The following is a 19,015-nucleotide window of genomic DNA, read 5'->3' on the forward strand; positions in this document are numbered from 1 at the left end:
CACGCACAGGCACAGGCGCGCGCGGGCGTCCTCAAACACCTGCCCGCTCTCCCACCCCGGAGCTGGGAGCAGACGCTGCCCGCCCAGCCCGGTGCAGACGGCCGCGATCCTGGCGGGGAGAGGCGCCCCGAGAGACGAATTCCAGCGGGTTTGTTTACACGGCGCGGGGGAGGGGGCCTGCGCTGGGTACAGGGGCTCGACTGACTGCGAGACCCAGCCGCCCAGCCCGGGGGCGCCACCCGACACCCCCTACACACGAGCACACCCCCTGCACGCCCACACACGTTCCCCCTCCTCTTCACACGCCTTCACAACCATTGGCATACGACATGAAGGAGGTTCACACGCTCCCCTTCACGCGGTTGTGGTACGACTCACAAATGTTTTCACACTGGCGCGCCATCGCTCGCATTGACACACGCCAGATGCACATGTGTGGCTACAGTTTGTCACCCTTCCTGCCCAGACTCTCACGGCCCATATTCAAGAGCCCATTCGCACGGGGCACACACGCGTTGCTCTCTCACCCTCTTACACACACACACACACACACACACACACCCCGCGGACCCCCTCACGGCCCAGGATCTCGCGCACATGCATTGGTAGACAAATGCACCCTTCGCCTCGGCCTCACACGTTACACACTCGATCACACACAGGGTCGCACTTTATTCCCAGCATCCAGGCGATGACACAATCTCTTGGAACAAAGGCAACATTGACAAACCCAACAAAAACAAACAGCCGCGTGTGTGTCGGGAGGGGCAGCGGAGCGCAGAGTCCGGGAACCCGGCGCGGGGGAGGGGGCGGGAGTGGAAGAAAGTAAGCGAACCCGGACACCCGGTCCCGCGCGTGCAGAGCGAGGGGGACATCGTGCACCGTGCGCTCGGCGCGACCCTCGGGGGCCAGCAAAGCCCTGCCCGCGTCCGCGCGCCCGCAGACCCGCGCGTGCGAGTTCCTGGCCTTGTCCCACTTGCAACTCAGCCCAGGTCCCCAGCCAGCACGGGCCCACGGAGCTGCACGCCCACCCACAAGTGAGCGCGCGCACAGCCCGGGGCGGCCGGCGGTCCCTAGGCTTGAGCGCGCTCCCTCCCAGCGCGGCCGCCCCCTCCCCTGCCCCCCTCTCCGCGGCTCGGCCCCCCCGCCCCCCGGCCTCCGGGCAGCCGCGCGCCGGGCGGGGCGGGGGCGGGGCGGGGCGGGCGGCGCCGGCCCAAAAGGCGGAGTCGTCAGTCTTAGGGGCCAGAGCCGTGAGCGCGGCGCTGAGTGCCGCGACGGAGAGAGCCAGGCGGAGCTCAGACGCAGAGGAGCCCCTCGTCCCCCACCGGCCTGGCCAGGCCCCGCGCTATGGAGTTTCTCTGGGCCCCTCTCTTGGGTCTCTGCTGCAGTCTGGCCGCCGCGGATCGCCACACGGTCTTCTGGAACAGTTCAAACCCCAAGTAAGCCCTTAGCTCTCGCGGCGGCCCGGGCGCCTGGTGGACACTGCCTCAGTCTCTCCAGAGCTGGCTACCCCGGGCCAGTCCCCGGGCCGAGCCTGGGGGGGGTGCTGCAGGCGGGAGGGATCTGGGAGAGGTCCCTGGCCTCGCTTCTCGCCAGGAGCTGGGAGCACGCACCTTGGGACTGGAACCTGCCCGTGCCTGCTTGTCTGGGCACTCTAGCCCTTCCCTTCCTGCCTCCTGGTTCCTCTGCATGATTACACCCTGATTGCTCTTACTCGGGACCCGTGCTGGGCAGTGCCCCTTGCAAGCACCGGACCATCCTCCTTGCCCCCCAAGCCCCTACAGTGAGAACGCCTGTGCCCCCCTGCTGTTTGTCACTTAGGCAACTCCGCCTGCCGCGGCAGACAGGTACCTGAGGTGACATTCGGAGTTCCACCCGAACGCTGGAAGGAGCACTCTAGGAGGGGAGGGGAGGGGAGGGGCTGTGGCCTTGGAGCCCGCCCCCTATTCATAGTGCCTCTGCAAAGCTCCCTGGGGTTCGGTGCCAGTGGCCTCAAGGGGACACATGCCACTTCGGGGTGGATAGAGGGATCCACCTCTTTATGAGGTTCTGGTCAGTTGGGGGCGAGGGGGTGGTCTTGGGAAAGGAGAGTCAGAAGACAGGAAACGCGTTCGTAGGGTTCCCGGGGGCTCGGGCAGGAAGGGGTTAATTTCTCGCGCGCAGGTTTAGGGCCGGGAGGCAAATGGTACGTGGGGGCGGGGGGCGCTGGCTGGGGCTCGGACCCTTTGTTCTTGCCCTTGAGTTTTCCGAAGTTGAGGGAACGGTGATATTTGCGGGAAACCCGGAGACCGGAGGGGGAGGAGCTAGGCCAGGAGGGCTGGGCGGCTTGGGGTCTCCAAAAACACTTCCCTCGGCGCGCGCACCCGCTCCAGCCCGGCACTCCAGTCCCCCCTCCTCCCCTGGAGAAGTCCTTAGTCTGTCCCAGCTTCCTGTGACTCTGTGGCACTGCCTGGCGAGGCCCCATCCTGCTGCCCACTCCAAAGGGCAGTGCTCTTTGGCCAGCAGGTTCTAGTGCAGCCCGTCGGCCAGCCTTCACCTCACTCCGAGCTGTCTGTTCTCCGCTTCTTTGACCCAGTCTCATCCTAGTGGGAGAGAGCAAAGTCCCTGTTTATGCCCATGCCAGGTGTTGGCTGAAGGAGGAGGAGGGGACAGGAAGCCCTGAGGAGGGAGGGGGGACCCTGGCCTTTTCCGTTCCCAAGCTCCCAGGTTTCCTTTCTTTCAGGAAGGAGCCTCTTCCTTGCCCCCCCCCCCAGCCTTCCCTGACGCCGCTGCCCTCCTTTCCCAGATGGAGAGCAGGAGTCAAACTGGGGCTAAGTGGAGCAGATTGTACCCCAGAAGGGGGTGAAGGGTGTCCCGCCAACCACAACCACAGCTTCAGCCTTGTCCATCTGGGCGCACTCGTGTACCACACACACACACACACACACACACTCGTGAACCACACACACACACACACACACACACACACCCAGAGTGGAGGCCAGCCAGGCTAGACCCAGCTTGGGGCAAAGATGAGGTGGCGATGAGTTGAGCAGTTGTGAGGCTGGCAAGGGTGACTCAGGGCCCTGGGCATCAGCCCTGGGATCTCCACGCTTGAGAAGGGTGGTGCCACTGTGAGCTGAAGCTGGCCGCCTTGGCACAGCAGGAGCAGCAGCCGCCGGTGGGCAGTTACCCACCAGACTCCTCAGCTCCCTTGGCATGGAGAACAGAATCTAGGGTCAGATGGGCACTGTGCCACCCAGGGGGCCTGTGGGGGCCAGTCCACGTTTGCCAAGTGAATGTTCCCAGCTTCCCCTGAGTGCTGGGCGGGAGGCAGAGGTGGGTGAGGAATGAGTCAGTGCCCGTCACGGGAATGAGGGAAAGACGCCAGGCTCAGAGCTGAAATACCTGTTCCGAAATGGCTTCTATGTTTATCTCTCGGGAGAGGAATTTTAAAAGCCTCTCTCCACTGCTTCTCTCTCTCTCTCTTTTCCCTGGGGTGGGGGAGGGGCTTGGTAAGCCTATCCCTGGCACTGACTTGCGCCTGCTAGGCCAGACCTCTGTGGGGTACTTTGGGTGGGCAGCGGGTGCCCACCATGGCTGAAGGCCTCTGGGCCTAACCCCTGCCCTTCCCCTTCCCCTCCCCCTCCACCCCCACCCAGGCGCAAAGCTTTGGTCTGAGCAAGTTGGCAGCGACTCTGCTGAGTCTCTAGCTGGCAGGGCTTGGGGGAATTAGAGAAGCTGACCAGCTCCGAAGAGGGGATGAGGTGGAGGCACTTTCCCCCCTCGCTCCGACCCCACCCAGGCTGGAGCCAGGTGTCTGGGGCTGGGAGGAGGGGGGTGGGCAGTCCGGCTGGAGCTTGTGCGGCCTGGGGGAGGGGAGCTGGCTCCACCTCTTGTGGTGGGGAGGGAGAGGCCCTCCCAGAATGGTCTCCCGGCCAGGTGGGAGTGGGCTGTCGGAGATAAAGCTGTTTGGAGAGTGCTTTGAAAGAAGTGGACGGGGAGGCCACTTGAGGAGCTTGGGAAAGAATGATGAGAGGTGTCACTTACAGGACCAGGGGCTGGGCACAGGGGGAAGCTGGGAAACGGCGTCTTCCTGGTGGCCCTGGGAGCCCTTTAAGGGCAGTGAGAGAAGGGAAGAGCTGGCAGTGTGGGGTGCTGAGTGCAGGTCCCCTGAGGGCTCACAGCATTTGCAGGAGCTCGGACTGTGGGAGAACGGTTTAGGAGAAGGGATTGGAGAGGGAGGGAGTTCCCGGGCTCTCCAGAAGCCCATCCTTTCGCAAATATCAGTGTGGGTTGCGGGAAGTGCTTTGAAACCTGAAAGATAATGGGTGGAAGCTATTTGAAGGATTAATGGGAAACAATGAGGGTGAGGAGACTGTTTGGAGATGGTGGGACCATAATAAAGACAATCATATTAAAGACAATCAAGCACCATCCATATATGAGGGCTTGAGATTTTGAAAGAATCTTTGGGGTGGGAGTGGGCGTCCCTGTGAAAGGGGTGGGGTCCTGTAAACATGTGGAGGCTGCAGGCTCGCTGGTTCTCTGGTCTAGTTCCCGAGTGACCACCTGCTTCCTCCCTGCCTGTGTGTGCCCAGGTTCCGGAATGAGGACTACACGGTCCACGTCCAGCTGAATGACCACCTAGACATCATCTGTCCTCATTATGAGGACGACTCTGTGGCCGATACGGCCATGGAGCGGTACACCTTGTACCTGGTGGAGCAGGAGGAGTACCAGCTGTGCCAGCCCCAATCCAAGGACCGGGTGCGCTGGAAGTGCAACCAGCCCAATGCCAGGCATGGCCCCGAGAAGCTGTCTGAGAAATTCCAGCGCTTCACACCCTTCACCCTGGGCAAGGAGTTCAAGGAAGGGCACAGCTACTACTACATCTGTGAGTGCCCGGGAGACACACCCCCAAGTGGGCGCCCTCGGTGGGGACAGGGTCCTTTTCAGTCCTGGGAGTCTATTCATTCACTCATATTTCAAGTGTGTCCTGAGTGTCTAGTGGGCACTGGGCACCGTTTGGCTCGGCAGGCACAGAGATAAATAAAGCATTGCTGAGATCCTCGGGGGTGCTGGAAAGAGACTCACAAAAGTGACTGGGCCATTATGATATCCCCCCGGGAAGATGACTGGGTCACTGGCCAGCTTGGAGAGCTCTCTGGAGAAGATGACCGCAGAGCGGTGGGCAGGCAGAGCTGGCTGGGTGTGAGGGTACAGATGCAAAGTGAACGCCAGCCCAGGGAGCCCCGGGTGTGGCAGAGAGCCACTCTGCAATCCTGGGTTTGAAATCGCTGACTTGTTGGAAGGTGGATCACCAGGTCTTTCTTGTGAGGCACCTCTGGGTTGACTCCAACCTCCGACCTTCCCAAACCCTGGGTGAGCAGCCCAGCACCCACCTTCAGGGCACTGAAAGCAAGTTAGCCTGGCCAGAGTGGGAGGAGCATGGGGTGTGGGAAGCAAAGAGCTTGGAGGGCCTAAGAAGATCTAAGGAGTCGAGACCTGAACTTGAGGGTGGTCGATGGCTGCGTTTTGAGGGTGAGCACATCAGCTCTGTGAGGGATGGGCTGCAGGACTCACGCCGGGGGTGGGGGGAGAAGCCCAGGGAAGAGGAGCCCATGTGCTGTCCTCACCCACTCTCACCCGGGCTCGGCAGTGGAGGGGGAGTGGCCTGTGTGGGACCCAGACACTGTCTGCACTCTTTCTTTCACCACTGTGGCCAACCACAGGAAATAAAACCACCCCAGAGGCATAGTGGGGAGCCCATTGGGCTGCTAAGTACAAGGTCAGCAGTCTGAAACCACTAGCTACTCCTTGGGAGAAGGATGAGGCGCTCTACTCCCGTGAGGCGGTGCAGTGTCGGAAACCCAGAGGGGCAGTTATACCCTGTCCTATAGGGTCACTCTCACACACCAGAGAGCTCCCACCAGAGGGGAGGGCTTTGCCGAGAATGGGCACTCGGACTGAATATTGGACAGAAGATGAGCGAAAACTAAGGATGGTAACAATTGAGAGCGATTAGGTGTCAGAGGCATGTATTTAGAGGGGAGCCTCGGCGTCATAGTGGTTACGCGTTGGGCTGCTAACTGTAAGGTCAGCCGTTCGAACCCACCAGCTGCTCTGCAGGAGAGCCACGGAGGGCTTCCCATGCCCTTAGACTTACACTCTCAGAAACCCACAAGGACAGTGCTACCCTGTCCTACAGGGTCCCTATAAGCCCCAGTAGATTTGGTGGCACTGAGTGAATGAGACATTTTTGGAGCATATCTTTTCATCCCACAAAGATTCCTTCCTTAACACCCTGCGGGTTTTACTTTGCAGCTAAGCCCCTTCACCACCACGAAGACCACTGCTTGCGCTTAAAGGTGACCGTCAACGGCAAAACCAGTGAGTATCTGGGCCTGTGGACCTCCCTGCCCATAAGTCAGCCCCACTTCCCCATCACCACCACCCCACCCCACCCCGGGTACAGCGACTGATCTAGTGCCACTCTTCTTGTCTTTCAGCTCACAGTCCTCAGGCCCACATCAACCCGCAGGAAAAGAGACTTCCAGCAGGTGGGTAGCAGGAGCAGATCAGGGAGCTGTTGGGGATGGCGGGGTACAGGAGTTGGGTCCCTGCCAGGCAGGGGCTGGAGAAATATCTTTGGGTTGAAGACTAGTGTCAGCAAGGGGACCACTCAGCATGGGGCCTGGGCTCTCTCTCCCACATTGCAGATGACCCACAGGTGCAAGTTCTGCATAGCATCGGCGACAGTGCGGCACCCTGCCTCTCTCCATTTGCCTGGGCACTGCTGCTCGTGCCACCGCTGCTGCTGCAAGCCCCATGAAAGGCGAATGCCACACCTGACTTAAGGATTGGCACTGGATTGAGGGGGCAGGGGCAGGTACCCCTCAACTGTCTTGTGACAGCTCCTACACCCCTAGCCTTGGGAGCCATTCCCACCACATGCACAAGCTGCTACCCAGCAGCCTCGAAACGGGTCAGTATTAAGGAGTTCGGCCAGCCTGTCTGTGCCATCACTGCCTCCGCCTCAGAAGGATGGGCAAGAGAAATGGGGGAGAACCTTCCTGCAGCTGCGACGTTCCTGCCCTGAAGCCAAAGCAACAAGCTGTGCGGACAGGGCCCCGAAAAGGACCCAGAGGCACCTAGCCGCAGGTGCTTGGGGTCATGGACGGATGGATGCTGAGGTGCCTCTCCCGGAGAGAGCCAGGATGCCCAGATGAACGGACAGAAAGAAAACTGAGCAACAGTTTCCCGCTGGGAAGCCAGGGGCTGGAGAAGTGACCTGCCTGGGCTGACCCAGAGTCCCCTGCAAGACTTCATCTGGGGAGCTGCCTGCCACTGGGCACAGCATCCTTTCCCCTCCCCAGGCCCAGGGGCAGCAGGCCCCAGAGCTGTGCCAGCAGGGGGCTGTGCCAACCTGTTGTTAGACTGTCGCTGGAAGGGCAGTGCCCATGGGTACCGAGTCTGTTCCTAGCGTGTAGCCTGCCGGGCAGGGCCCACATGCACAGTGTCTGTATATATACTTCCTGTATGTCTGTGCTGATTTCTACAACTGGAGTTTTTATACGGTGTCCTTTGTCTCAAAATAAAGTCATGTGTTTTTTGTTTGTTTGGCTTTTTCGGACTTGCTCTTTCTTCTCCTTCCTTGCCAGCTTATTCAGTCGCAAGTCTTGAGTCCCTGCTGAGTTGAGTGCCAGCCTCTCCAGGACACCTGTGGCCACTGGCTCTCACTTCCTTTCTGACCTTGCCCAAGGCGAAGCGCTCCTGTCAAGCCAAAGCAGCAGCGTGTTTCCCCTTCGGGAGGGGTGTCCAGGGTGGGAGTGCCCCGAGAGCAGTCGCTCAGGTTCTAGGCTGCACCCCAGTTTGCAAGTTCTTGCCCACCCTCTGCACCACTCCCACCCCCTCAGCGCTAGGCGCTGGCATATGGTTCACACACTCAAGCTGTTGGGGTGAGTCAGAGCATCCACTCAAGGGAATGCCAGCTGAGGCACGCGGCCTGCCCCACCAGTGTGTGGGAGGCTGGCAGGGGAAGTTCCCGGCGGTATGGAGGATGGAGTCCAGGGTCAGTGACGGGACTCAGTGGAGGAGTAAAGGAGGAGACCATCTGATCTAGTCTTGCATCACTGACTGAAGAAAGGCTGGGCTGAAGCAGTAGCCAACTGAGAGGTGGGAGTCCCAACCCTGGGAAACTGAGGTTCTGAACTGGAGCTCCGGGTGGGAGGAGGGGCTCGCCATCTTTCTGTTGCTGTCTGTGTGCCACATAGACTTCGGCCCTGTGGGAGTGGCAGGGTTGAAGCGGAGGGCAGAGGCTGGCTACGGTATGGCTTAGGCGGGCCCCACTTGAAGGCAGAGCCACGTTAACCAGGACGTTTCCATTGCCGGCTGGGAAAGATCGCTCAGCAGGTCCAAGTGATTACGTTCACGTTTGGCAGGCTCCGTGGGACGAGGCAGTCCTGCCTCGCGTGGAGAAAAGCAGTAAAAGTGACCATGGAGCGCCAGTGAGGCCGTTGCCATCAATGGAAGCAAGGAAGGGGCTAAGTAATTTCTGAGTTGGTATTTCGGAAGGTTATTCGAAAGATGCGGTGTCCAATGTGTGGACAAGGGCGGAGACGCGCTAGGCGCGATTTCCCAGAGATACACTTCCGGCTGAAGGCCTAGGGGACCACAGGTAAGTAAGCATGAGTGAGTAACGGGGTGGAGATGAATTCGTGGACCCCTAGGCCCGGGTCCGACCGGGATCTGGAGGGCAAGGTCAGGACCTGGAACCCTGGGAGCTGGCAGGCAGCGAGTCCGCCCGGCCCGGGCACCCGGGGGGCAGGGCCCGAGTTCCGGTTTGGCGGTCTAGGGGCAGGCCTGGTTCCGGTTCAGTTTCCGGGAGGGACTGCCAGAGCGTGCGGGGGCGGGGCCGAGTGTGCGGAGGGGCGGGGCTCCCGCTCGGCCCGCCCGCCCGCCCGAGCCCAGCTCACCAGCGCGCGGCCGACCCGACGCGCGCGGGCTCGGTCTCCCGGAGCGATGGAAGCGGGCGGCGCCGTGGACTCGCTCCTCTCCGGAGCCTGTGTGGTCTTCACCCTGGGCATGTTCTCCACCGGCCTGTGAGAGCGCGGCCGGGCTGGGCTGGGGCAGGACCAGGAAGTCAGGAAAGAAGAGAGGGGCAGACACTTGCCCGCAGCCCCAGCCTGCGAGTCAAAGTGAAATCGGGTCTCGGGGACGGGGAACAGGGGCGTGGTGCGGCCACTTGATCTAGGGGAGAAAGCGAGGGGCCGGGTGGGACTGGGGACTGGAGGACTCAGGGTCGGCCGTGACCCTGGGAGGATTCCAGGTATTGGATGTGCAGAACCCCGCCCCCTCTAACACCCCAGAACTTCCTTCTCACCCCGTTACTCTTCTTTTGGGGCCCTGTTGCAGGTCGGACCTCAGGCACATGCAAGTGACCCGGAGTGTGGAGAGCGTCCAGTTCCTGCCCTTTCTCACTACGGATGTCAAGTGAGAGGCGCGATGACTAAGGCGGGAAGGGGAGAGGGGGCAAGGGTGGAGAACAGCCCCACCCCACCGTCGAGGGTCTTAGAGTCCAATGTATGATATCCCTCCCCTCCACCCGGCAGCAACCTGAGCTGGCTGAGCTATGGGGTCTTGAAGGGAGACTGGACCCTTATCATCGTGAACGCCGTGGGCGCTGTGCTTCAGACCGTGTACATCCTGGCGTATCTCCACTACTGCCCTCGCAAGGTAGAGGGCCTCCCGCACCCACCTGTGCCGTGCCCCGCCTAGCTGCCAGAGCAAACACTCCTTCCTAGAAGACCAACAGCTGGCACTGCCACCTTTTCCTGGAAGGTCTCTGCAGCCCCTCCTCTCTCCACGAAGCCAGGTTTCTGAGACTCACATTGTCCCCAAATCTGGCAAGGCTGGTAGCTGGGCCTACCCCCATGGCTCCTGGACTGCCCAGAGCTTCTGCCCCTGCAGCTGGACAGAGGGCCTTCCTTGCCTCTGATAGCTCCTCCAGAGGTTGGGTGGGCCAGTGGCTGAGGAGGAGGTGGTTAGCTGGGCCTCCTCGTGAAAGTTCAGGGACACAAACGTCTATTAAGCTCACAAAGTACCCTGCCTTCCCTAGAGACCGCCAGTGTTGTGAGTGGCTCAGACGTAAGTCCAAGTCACTGGTGGGAAGGAGGCTGTGCCAAGTGCAGTTACTGGAGACTTGGACAGAGGCTGGCTCTCCCCCTGGGAGGCTGGGAGAGGGCAGATGAGCTCACCTCTGCAGGGGTCGAGAGTGGGCTGGCACCTGGAGAAGAAGTAAGGCTGCTCTCTCCCCGCAGCAAGCCTTGCTCCTGCAGAGTGCCACTCTGCTGGCGGTTCTTCTCGTGGGGTATGGCTACTTTTGGCTCATGGTGCCCGACCCTGACACCCGACTCCAGCAGCTGGGCCTCTTCTGCAGTGTCTTCACCATCAGCATGTACCTCTCACCACTGGCTGACTTGGTGAGTGAGGGGGTGGCCTCGAGGGTGTCGGGGATCAGAAAGAAGGGTCCGGATCCCGTGGCCAGTGACTGGGTTACCCCCAGAAGGAGGCACTCCAGGGGGAATGGGAGGCAGGAGGAAAGGGTCGAGTGACAGGAGATGAAAGAGGATGTTTAACCTTTTTCCTGGGAAAACTCGTAGGCTAAGTCCATCTGCAGGCTGTGTGTCTGGGCTAGGAGAGGACATCTTCCAGAGACCTCTGGCCAGGCTTTATCTTTTGTCCTTTCCCACAGGCCAAAGCCATTCAGACCCAGTCAATGCAGCGCTTCTCCTACTCGCTCACCATTGCCACCCTCCTCACCTCGGCCTCCTGGTCCCTCTATGGGCTTCGCCTCAGAGATCCCTACATCATGGTAAGCAGAACAGGAAAGGGCGACTGGCCTGCAAGGTGGAAACCCAGCTCCTCTCTTCACAGTGGCCTTCCGATTCCAGGTGCCCAACCTTCCAGGAATCTTCACCAGCTTCATCCGCCTCTGGCTTTTCTGGAAGTATCCCCAGGAGCAAGACAAGAACTATCGGCTCCTGCAGACCTGAGGTGTCTCACTTGACCTCTGGCCACCTTCACGGCAATCCAGTACCAAAGAGACCCCTTCCTTTCCACTGTTCCTGTTGACCAGCTCCACGGTCGAAGTGGGTCATGGGAAAGAAAAAGGGATGACTGACTAGAAAGAGCTTTACTTCAAAGACAGGGTGGAACTTGGGAGAGGAATTGCCTTTTATATCTTAAAGAGATTATTTTTTGTAATTTCAGAGGTTGGGGTGATAGATTTCAAATGTGCCTTGGAATAAATTGTTCCTCCTCCCTGCTGCCCATCACAGCTCATTCCTTCCTCGGCGATCCCCAGCCTGCCTGCTTTGGTGAAGGACACGGTGACCGGGCAATTTTATTGGCAAGGGAGGGATACATTGCCTGATCTACAGTTATTTTAGGGCCCAGCTCAAAAGAGAGGTGTGGTGGTGCAGTGGCTTCAGCACTGGGCTGCGTATAGAGAAGTCTGCTGTTCTAACTGCAGTGAGCTTGTGAGGTTTTCAAAGGTTGACTCAGGAGTTTCTGGTGGTGAAAATAGGTTGTTTACCACTAGCTTGATGGTTGGAACCTACCCAGAGGTACCGCTGAAGATAAGCCCAACAATCTGCTTCCCAAAGGCCACAGCCTTTAAAAAAAAGAATGAAAAATACTGGGCACTGGTCTACTCTGCAAGGCAATGGCGTGCCCAGGAATTGGAATCAACTGGGTGGCAATTAATGACAGCAAGGGTAGGAACAAAACAAAAACAACCCCCCACCCCCACGACGTTGGAAAGACTCCCCACCCCCACCACCAAGACCTTGGAAAGACTCAGAAAAGACTCAGACGGAATGGAGATTGGCTTTTATTAAGGATAATACAGTTGAGGCATCAGGAAATGTTTTCTGACAGGGTCAAGAGGGTCAGGAAGGTGGAATGACATCTCCATTCTGAGAGATCTGGAGAGGAGCTCTTGGCCTCCGGTCCAAAACAGGGATGCCAGCAAGCGGCAGCTGGAACCCTGCGCATCTCCACTGCTGGCACACATCCCTAATCACCGTCCTCCACACGGAAACCCAACCACATACAAAATGCAATGGGGGCTGGGAAGGGGAGCTGCCCAGGCGGGGGTTGGGGGTAGGGCGCATTAGAAGCGCAGACCCTTGCGGACAAGATCGGCGCGGGCCTCCTGGATCTGAGTCTGCAGCTCCAGGGCGGCGTCCTCGCAGTCATGAAAAGTGGCCACGCGATAGCCCACGGTACCCAGGGCAAAGCAGCCGACGGTCACCAGCAGATAGGCGGGCAGGGGCCACAAGACCTCCCGGCAGGTCAGGGGCAGCTCCAGGCCCAGGGTGGGGCCCATGGTCAGGGCCGCCCAGGTGGAGCCCAGGAGCGCCAGACCCCACAGCCACTGCGCTAGCTTCGTCATGGTCCCTGTAGGTAAAACAAAAAAATAGCAAGGCTCGGATTCCGGATCCCCCCACCCAGCCCGCCATCCCCGGTGCCTTTGAGACCTATTCCCGGTCTTCTCACTCACCCACCGTTCGGATCACCTAGCTCAGCTCCGCTCCTCGGTGATTTTCGATGGGCTCACCCTCCCCATTCAGCGCTGAACCTACCTCTAGGCTCTGCGTCTGCTTTTCCTCCCGCGGCTCCAACGTCAGTGTCCTGAAGCTCTCTACGGCGCATGCTCTGCTTCTGCGCGGCCTGCTGGGAAATGTAGTCTTCCTTCGTGGAGGCGCGTAGAGGGCCTCGCCACTGCAGTCTTCTGCAAAGCGACGTCCAGGGACACCGTAAACGACGGCGCGGGTCCGCGGAGGCTTCGCGTCCGCCCGCTTTCGCTCCACATCCCGCTTCAGCTGCTCTTAGCAGATGGCCGGGGGCTACACCCTTCCTTACATTTTGCAGCAAATTGGGAATGTCATGCTGATTCTCCTTAAATACTGTTCTCCCCCACAGGATTCCCATTTATTCATTCGCTCATTCGTTTGTTTGCTAACTTAACCTTTCATTCATTTATTCCCTCGAACGTTTTTTTCCAGCGCCACCAACGATGGGGGTAAAGAGGGTAAAGAGACTGCCTCTTGGCCTTGGGCTGGAGGGAGGGGGAGGGGAGCAGGAGTCAGAGAGCAGATGCATTGTCAACTCTGCAGTGATGCCTTGAGGTAAGCGTTGGAACAAAATTGCCACGTTTTAAGAAAAGAAACTCTAGGTTAAAAGCTCGGAGCAAAAGGATGCACTGGGGGCGGGGAGCGGGGAGTGTTGCCCTTTAGGAAGAACTCAGAGGAGGGTACAAGGGTGGCTACAGAGGCATTGAACTTGTTTTCTTCTCTCAGCCTTTTGGGGATGAAAACCACATAAAAACAAAAGCCTCTATTCAATCGAGGGGTGGGAGTGGAGATGCAAGGCCTATCTGCAAACAAATAAACATCCCTTCAGAGAAGGGTCACAGCAAGGGACCAGTCAGCCACGGTGCAGTATAGCACACCATTCCTCTAAGTTCTTTCATGCTTCCTCCCCTCCCACTATCATGACCCCAGTTCTGCCGTACAAATCTGGCGAGGTCGGAGCTTGTACACTGGTGCAAATAAGAGCTCTGACACTCTGAACCCAGGACAGTTACCTCCCCGCCCCCCAACAGTAATAGGAGTATCGATACCATGTGCATAGAAGGAAGGTGGGGGGTGCAGGGGGAGAAAGGGGAACCATTTGCAATGATCAATGTATAACACACACCCCGGGGACGGACGATTAGAAACGTAGGTGAAGGGAGACAGTGGATGGTACAAGGCATGAAAATAATTTATAATTTATCAAAGGGTCACAAGGGTGGAAGAGTGGGAGAGGAGAGAGATGGGGAGAGAGGAGAAAGAGTTGATACCAAGGACTCAAGTAGAAAGAAAATGTTTTGAACATGATGAAGGCAACATAGTACAAATGTGCTTGACACAATGGATGTTTAATTGTTAAAAGAGCTGTAAGAGCCCCCATAAAATGATTTATGAAAAAAAGTGGGGCCACTGTGGCTGACCACATCCGGTGGTCTCAGAGAAGATGGGCACATATGATGACGGCCTTCATAAACCAGGCCCAGAGTAAAGAGCTGGACATGATCCCAACAGATGTAAACAGAGAGGAGGGACTGGGTCCCAGGGGGCGGGGTCCATGTGGAGGGGAGTCACAAGCCCCTTCTCCAAAAGGTCCAGGGCTGACCTAACCCTTCTCCCCACCCCAGAAAAATAAATAAATAAGAACTCACAGTCTAAAGAAAGAAAAAGACAATTTTCAACTTCAGGGAAAACTCAGAGTGATTAAAAAGAGAAAGAAAAGAAGACTGGAGACCACCTGTCAGAAAGAGACCCCCTGGGACACACCTGTGGCTGGGCTGCCACTGCCTCACCAAAGGACCCGGTGGCATCTTTGCAGGATATTCTCATGAGTGGGTGGGGCGGGGGTGGGGCTGAAAAGTGAGCGTTCTTCATTACTGACCGAAAGTTAGAGGTTCGAGTCTGCCCAGACACACCGAGGAAGTTTCCCCAGTGATCTTCCACGGTTTCCATCCAAGCCCAAATCAAATCAGATCACCGCCATGGAGCTGACTCCGCCCTCAAGGACAGAGCAGAGCCAGCCCTATGGTTTCCCAGACTGAGACTCTGGACCACAGTAGACAGCCCGTCTCTCCCCGCTAAGAGTTTGGTGGGTTCAACGGCTGAGCTTACAGATAACAAAAGACCGAACCCCCACACCCACGGAGCCCAGCTCTGCGCTGGCTGACAATCATGTCCGAATCACCCTGAGTTGAGTCCACGGGCTGGCCTGGGGCATTTGAGTGTAGGTAATATCGAAAAGAGGTCGTGTTTTCCAAAGGGAAGCAAGACAGACTGTGAAGGAAGCACCACCAGCTAAGGGGGCTGAGAAGTGGACTTGACCCTGCTGGAAAGCACAGGGCAGAGCTAAGGAGGAATGTTGTGCGCTAAAGACCACTGTGGAAGCTTGGCACCAGGGTTGGAAATCAAGGCTGCCCCTCTGGTGACAGTCACAAACCTGGCCCAGTGTCCAGGCAATCGTGCAATATTCTATGATTTCAAATGGCCAAGTTTGTGACCGTCTATGCTTAGACAGGACAAAGTTTCTCAAGCCTATGTCCCTGATATAAAGTAACAAAAGCCTTTTTTTAAAGCAGGTTCACGGAGTCTTCGTACAAACACTGCCGAGCTCACCTGTGAGGAATATTTTCACAGTGTAATAATGTAAACACTGAGTATTAATTTAACTAGCAAAAAGTGGGAGCAATTTAAATTGAGAAGAGGAGGAGGGAGAGCCAGGAAGAGGGAAAATGAAACACTCATATTCGGAACTCAATCCATTACATGAAAAGTGGGGGTCTGTCAAGAGATCATAATATGGGCGTGTTGTTTAGAGACGTACAGGTAAAGGCCAGAAAAGGCAGCCAAGACACGTGAGGGAGGTTGTCTGTGTCTGCTGGGGGGAGAAGCCAGCAGGGGCCATGACCAACCAGCCTTGCAGAGGCCTTGGACTTGACAGGCAGCCGTCAGCACGAAGGCACAGTGCAAGTACTGTATCCTCCCCTTGGAAGGAAGCTCTGGGTTTGAGGATTGACCCCCGTCTTCATTGTCCTTGGTCTCTCCCACCTTTGGTGTGGACAGCCGGACAGTGCATCTTCCTCCTTCACCACCTTGAAGCCATTCCTCTATAGTAATTTTTTAATTTAAAAAAATCTGGTAATATAAGAGAATCTGAAAGAAAAACTCCTTGAAAATAATTTCCATTATCTTTTCATTTCATTTTCCCCCACACTCTTTGAAGGCCCCTGGTATGTGCCTGATAGTCAGACAGAGGCCCCTCAGAAGAAAGGTCCGGCAGTCTCCGGGGCCCGATATCAGCCCGTGAGAACTCTGCTGTTGACGCAGATGGGGTCACCAGGAATTGGAATCCACTGGACAGCAACTGCTGTGAGTGTTTTTTAAAGACGTAGGGAAGGATGGGAAGTGCAGGGGTCTCCGTGCCAGTAAAACAAACAGCCCAACTAGCCCAACATTTAAAGGCGCTCTGGTGGTATAGCAAGTCAGAACTAAGCTGCCAACCACCAGATCAGTGGTTCAAGCACACCCACTGCTCTGAAGGAGACAGATGAGGCAGTGTGATCCTGCGAAGATGTGTAGACTCGGAAACTCCAAGGAGCAGGTTTCCTGGCCCTATGGGGTCACTGTGAGTCAGAATCAACTGGATGACAGGAGATTCTGTAAGTCTGAAGTCCCCATCCTCATCTCCTCAGGCCTCCCTGCTTCCAGGAGGTGGGCACCATCTCTGCAGATCTGGAAACTGTATTTTATTAGCCCAGGGTAGGCCTGGCCCTGGAAGACTGACTATCCATCCCTAGGAACATTGGGGGGAAAGGGAGACATTACAAGGAGGGGTTGCCCCCCCTCCACCAGACACAGAGCTGTATAATTACCATCCACCGCAGAAGCGCCATCTACAGAGGGGCTATTAGGTGCACGCTGCATGACGTTGTCATGTCTGGTTTTCACAACAGCTGCAGTGAGTGCTTTGTGTCTCTGTCGCTGGGGAGCCCAGAGGTAGAGAGGACAAAGGCACGTAACTTGCTCAAGGTCATGCCAACAGTAAGTGGCAGAGCTGGCTTCTTCCCAGTCACAGCCGTGCCCGGGCAACTTCACACTCCGTATTTGGTGTCAGACAGGGGCGGGCAGACAAGGAGCATCTTAATGCCTGATACTCATCGATGACTATGTGCCAGGGGCTCTGAAGTGCTGTGTGGGCACCTCCTCATGGACTCTTTACAGCAACCCTAGGGAGTAGGTACCTGTTATTATCCCATTTCCCAGATGAGGAAACTGAGGCAGCGCTCAGCCGCTCTGACTCCAGCCTCCGGGTACTTGATCACTGCACAGCAGCCTCTCCCTCCCCCCAGTGGAACAGACGAGCCAGGGAAGGGGGGACAAACACGCATGGAAGTTCAGCATGGGACCCGGGGGCCCCGCCCGCGAGTGAGGAGCCGTGAAGGTTTGAACCGTTGCCAACTCTGGCCATTTGAAAATGTAAATTCAGCGAGCGGTCAGCCTCACCCCTTAGAACCAGAGGTTCCCGGTACTTTCAAAAGTAAGTTCATTTAGAGTCTGACTTTGTAAATAAGGCTAAAAAGCGAAGCATATACATGCTACAAGGAAAGGCGGGTCCTTCCTGCTCTCATTCTGAGCTGACGTGAACCTTCGGGAGGCCTGGCCTGGGACCTGCTTACAGCACCCTTAGTGCTCCCATGGGCTCTCATTGCCCGATGACACTGGGCTGCCCAAGACATCATGTCTCCAGGAGCAGGCACAGCATGGGACACCCAGCCGAGGGAGGTGAGAAAGGACCCCTTGACACCTACCTGCTGGTTTCAAGGCCACTGAAACCTGTCCCAGGAAATGTGCTCCATGGACGCCCATCTGCCACACTCAGAACCTTTGGCTTTGGGCAGTACTGACCAAGCTGGCATGGGGGGGGGACTTGAAAGACTTCAGGGAAGTTTTACTTTTTTTTTTTTTTAGGAAGTTTTACTTAAAAATAATGGGATCTTTGGGTCAACATTTGGAAGCCCCTTACGTGGCCCACCCCCCCACCCCCCTTTCAGGGCGTCCCGCCCTCCTCCTGTCCCATCAGGAGGCAGGAGGGGGCAATGGCAACAGAGGGTGACAAGGCACCGCAGGCCTGGCACGTACCCCAGCCGCCACCAAAAGGGGCGCCACTGAGCTGTCTCCACCGTCAGCTGAAAAAGAGAGCCCATTTGGCAGGCTTGGTATTTGAAGACCTCCAGGAGGACTTGCGGGAGTCAGGACCCCCTGTGGCGCAGTGGGTGGGCGTTTTGCTGTGAATTCAGTGGATACCATACCTGAAATAAGATCATCCAGCGTGACTTGGGTTTCTGAGCCGATTGCATGGTTGAGTCATCCAAGAGATGGCTGCCGGGTGTTCCCAATGGCAGCACCGCACGTGGCCGCTATTTGCTGCCAACTGGTCTCTGGAGAGCCGGGGTGGGAGCGGGATAACTGGAGGGTTGACAGTTTGGGCTTCTAGGGTCCACTTGTCGTGGGCTGGCTCCTGGCTCCTTTGTTTATTAGCTGTATGACCTTGGGAATGTAGCAGTGCAGTTGAGCCTCTGCTTCCCCAGCTGTACAATGGAACTCAGAGATGCTGCAGGCTGTTGTCCTTGTTCGGTTGTCTCCAACTCGCGGCAGCCTTCTGGCTCAGGACAAGCCATGGCCCAGGCCTGTGTGGGGAGGTGGTGGCTGGCATGAGGTGCCCTCGATCAATTCTGATGCAGAATGGCCCCACACCCCGCACGATCCTCACGACCATGCTTATGTTTGAGCCCACGGTCGCAGGCACTGTGTCCATCCCTCTCTTCCGCTGCCCCACTACTCTCCCAAGCGTGATGCCCTTCCCAGGGACTGGTCTCTCCTGACGGCACGTCCAAAGTACACCAGCCGCCGTCTCACCATCTTTGCCAGCAAGGAGCATTCTGACTCCTTCTTCCAGCACGGACCCGTTTGTGCTTTCGGCAGTCCATGGAACTTTCTTCTTTATTTTTTAATTCGTTTTACTAGGAGCTCACACAACACTTATCACAATCCATACATAAATCAATCGTGTAAAGCACATTTGTACATTCATTGCCCCCATTATTCTCAAAACATTTGCTCTCCACTTAAGCCCCTGGCATCAGCTCCTCACTTTCCCCTTTCCTCCCCGCTCCCCCCTTCCTCATGAACCCTTGATAATTTATAAATTATTATTTTGTCATATCTTGCCCTGTCTGATGTCTCCCTTCACCCACTTTTCTGTTGTCCGTTCCCCAGGGAGGAGGTCACATGTAGATCCTTGCAATTGGTCCCCCCTTTTCAACCTACCCTCCCAGTATTGCCACTCACACCACTGGTCCTGAAAGGATCATCTGCCCTGGATACCTTGCATTTCCAGTTCC

The 19,015-nt window shown here is 57.2% G+C and overlaps 3 protein-coding genes across 7 annotated transcripts; 2 read left to right on the forward strand and 1 right to left on the reverse strand.

The window, feature by feature from the left end:
* Positions 1-1,261: 1,261 nt before the first annotated feature.
* EFNA1 (ephrin A1) lies at positions 1,262-7,576 on the forward strand. Its single transcript, XM_075540386.1, has 5 exons — positions 1,262-1,439; positions 4,581-4,876; positions 6,307-6,372; positions 6,492-6,542; positions 6,702-7,576. Exons 1-5 carry the CDS (start codon positions 1,348-1,350, stop codon positions 6,812-6,814), a joined length of 618 nt encoding a protein of 205 aa, XP_075396501.1. The 5' UTR covers positions 1,262-1,347; the 3' UTR covers positions 6,815-7,576.
* Positions 7,577-8,024: 448 nt separating this feature from the next.
* SLC50A1 (solute carrier family 50 member 1) lies at positions 8,025-11,315 on the forward strand. Of its 3 annotated transcripts, none has more exons than XM_075562652.1 (6): positions 8,025-8,157; positions 9,397-9,474; positions 9,594-9,717; positions 10,302-10,463; positions 10,736-10,855; positions 10,935-11,315. In XM_075562652.1, the coding sequence occupies exons 2-6, from the start codon at positions 9,413-9,415 to the stop codon at positions 11,034-11,036; spliced, it is 570 nt and encodes a 189-aa protein (XP_075418767.1). In that variant the 5' UTR covers positions 8,025-8,157; positions 9,397-9,412; the 3' UTR covers positions 11,037-11,315. The 3 variants fall into 3 exon arrangements, with proteins under 3 accessions (XP_075418767.1, XP_075418766.1, XP_075418771.1); XM_075562651.1 differs by lacking the exon at positions 8,025-8,157 and adding an exon at positions 8,925-9,083; XM_075562656.1 differs by lacking the exon at positions 8,025-8,157 and adding an exon at positions 9,061-9,179.
* A 544-nt stretch (positions 11,316-11,859) lies between these two features.
* DPM3 (dolichyl-phosphate mannosyltransferase subunit 3, regulatory) lies at positions 11,860-12,690 on the reverse strand. 3 transcript variants are annotated; one of them, XM_075540389.1, is made up of 2 exons: positions 12,630-12,690; positions 11,860-12,444 (listed from the first exon to the last, which is right to left on the reverse strand). In XM_075540389.1, exon 2 carries the CDS (start codon positions 12,437-12,439, stop codon positions 12,158-12,160), a length of 282 nt encoding a protein of 93 aa, XP_075396504.1. In that variant the 5' UTR covers positions 12,440-12,444; positions 12,630-12,690; the 3' UTR covers positions 11,860-12,157. The 3 variants fall into 3 exon arrangements, with proteins under 3 accessions (XP_075396504.1, XP_075396503.1, XP_075396502.1); XM_075540388.1 differs by having other exon boundaries at positions 12,552-12,661; XM_075540387.1 differs by having other exon boundaries at positions 12,548-12,661.
* Between the last annotated feature and the right edge of the window lie 6,325 nt (positions 12,691-19,015).

Source organism: Tenrec ecaudatus, chromosome 1, assembly GCF_050624435.1.
Source record: "Tenrec ecaudatus isolate mTenEca1 chromosome 1, mTenEca1.hap1, whole genome shotgun sequence".
NCBI lineage: Eukaryota > Metazoa > Chordata > Mammalia > Afrosoricida > Tenrecidae > Tenrec > Tenrec ecaudatus.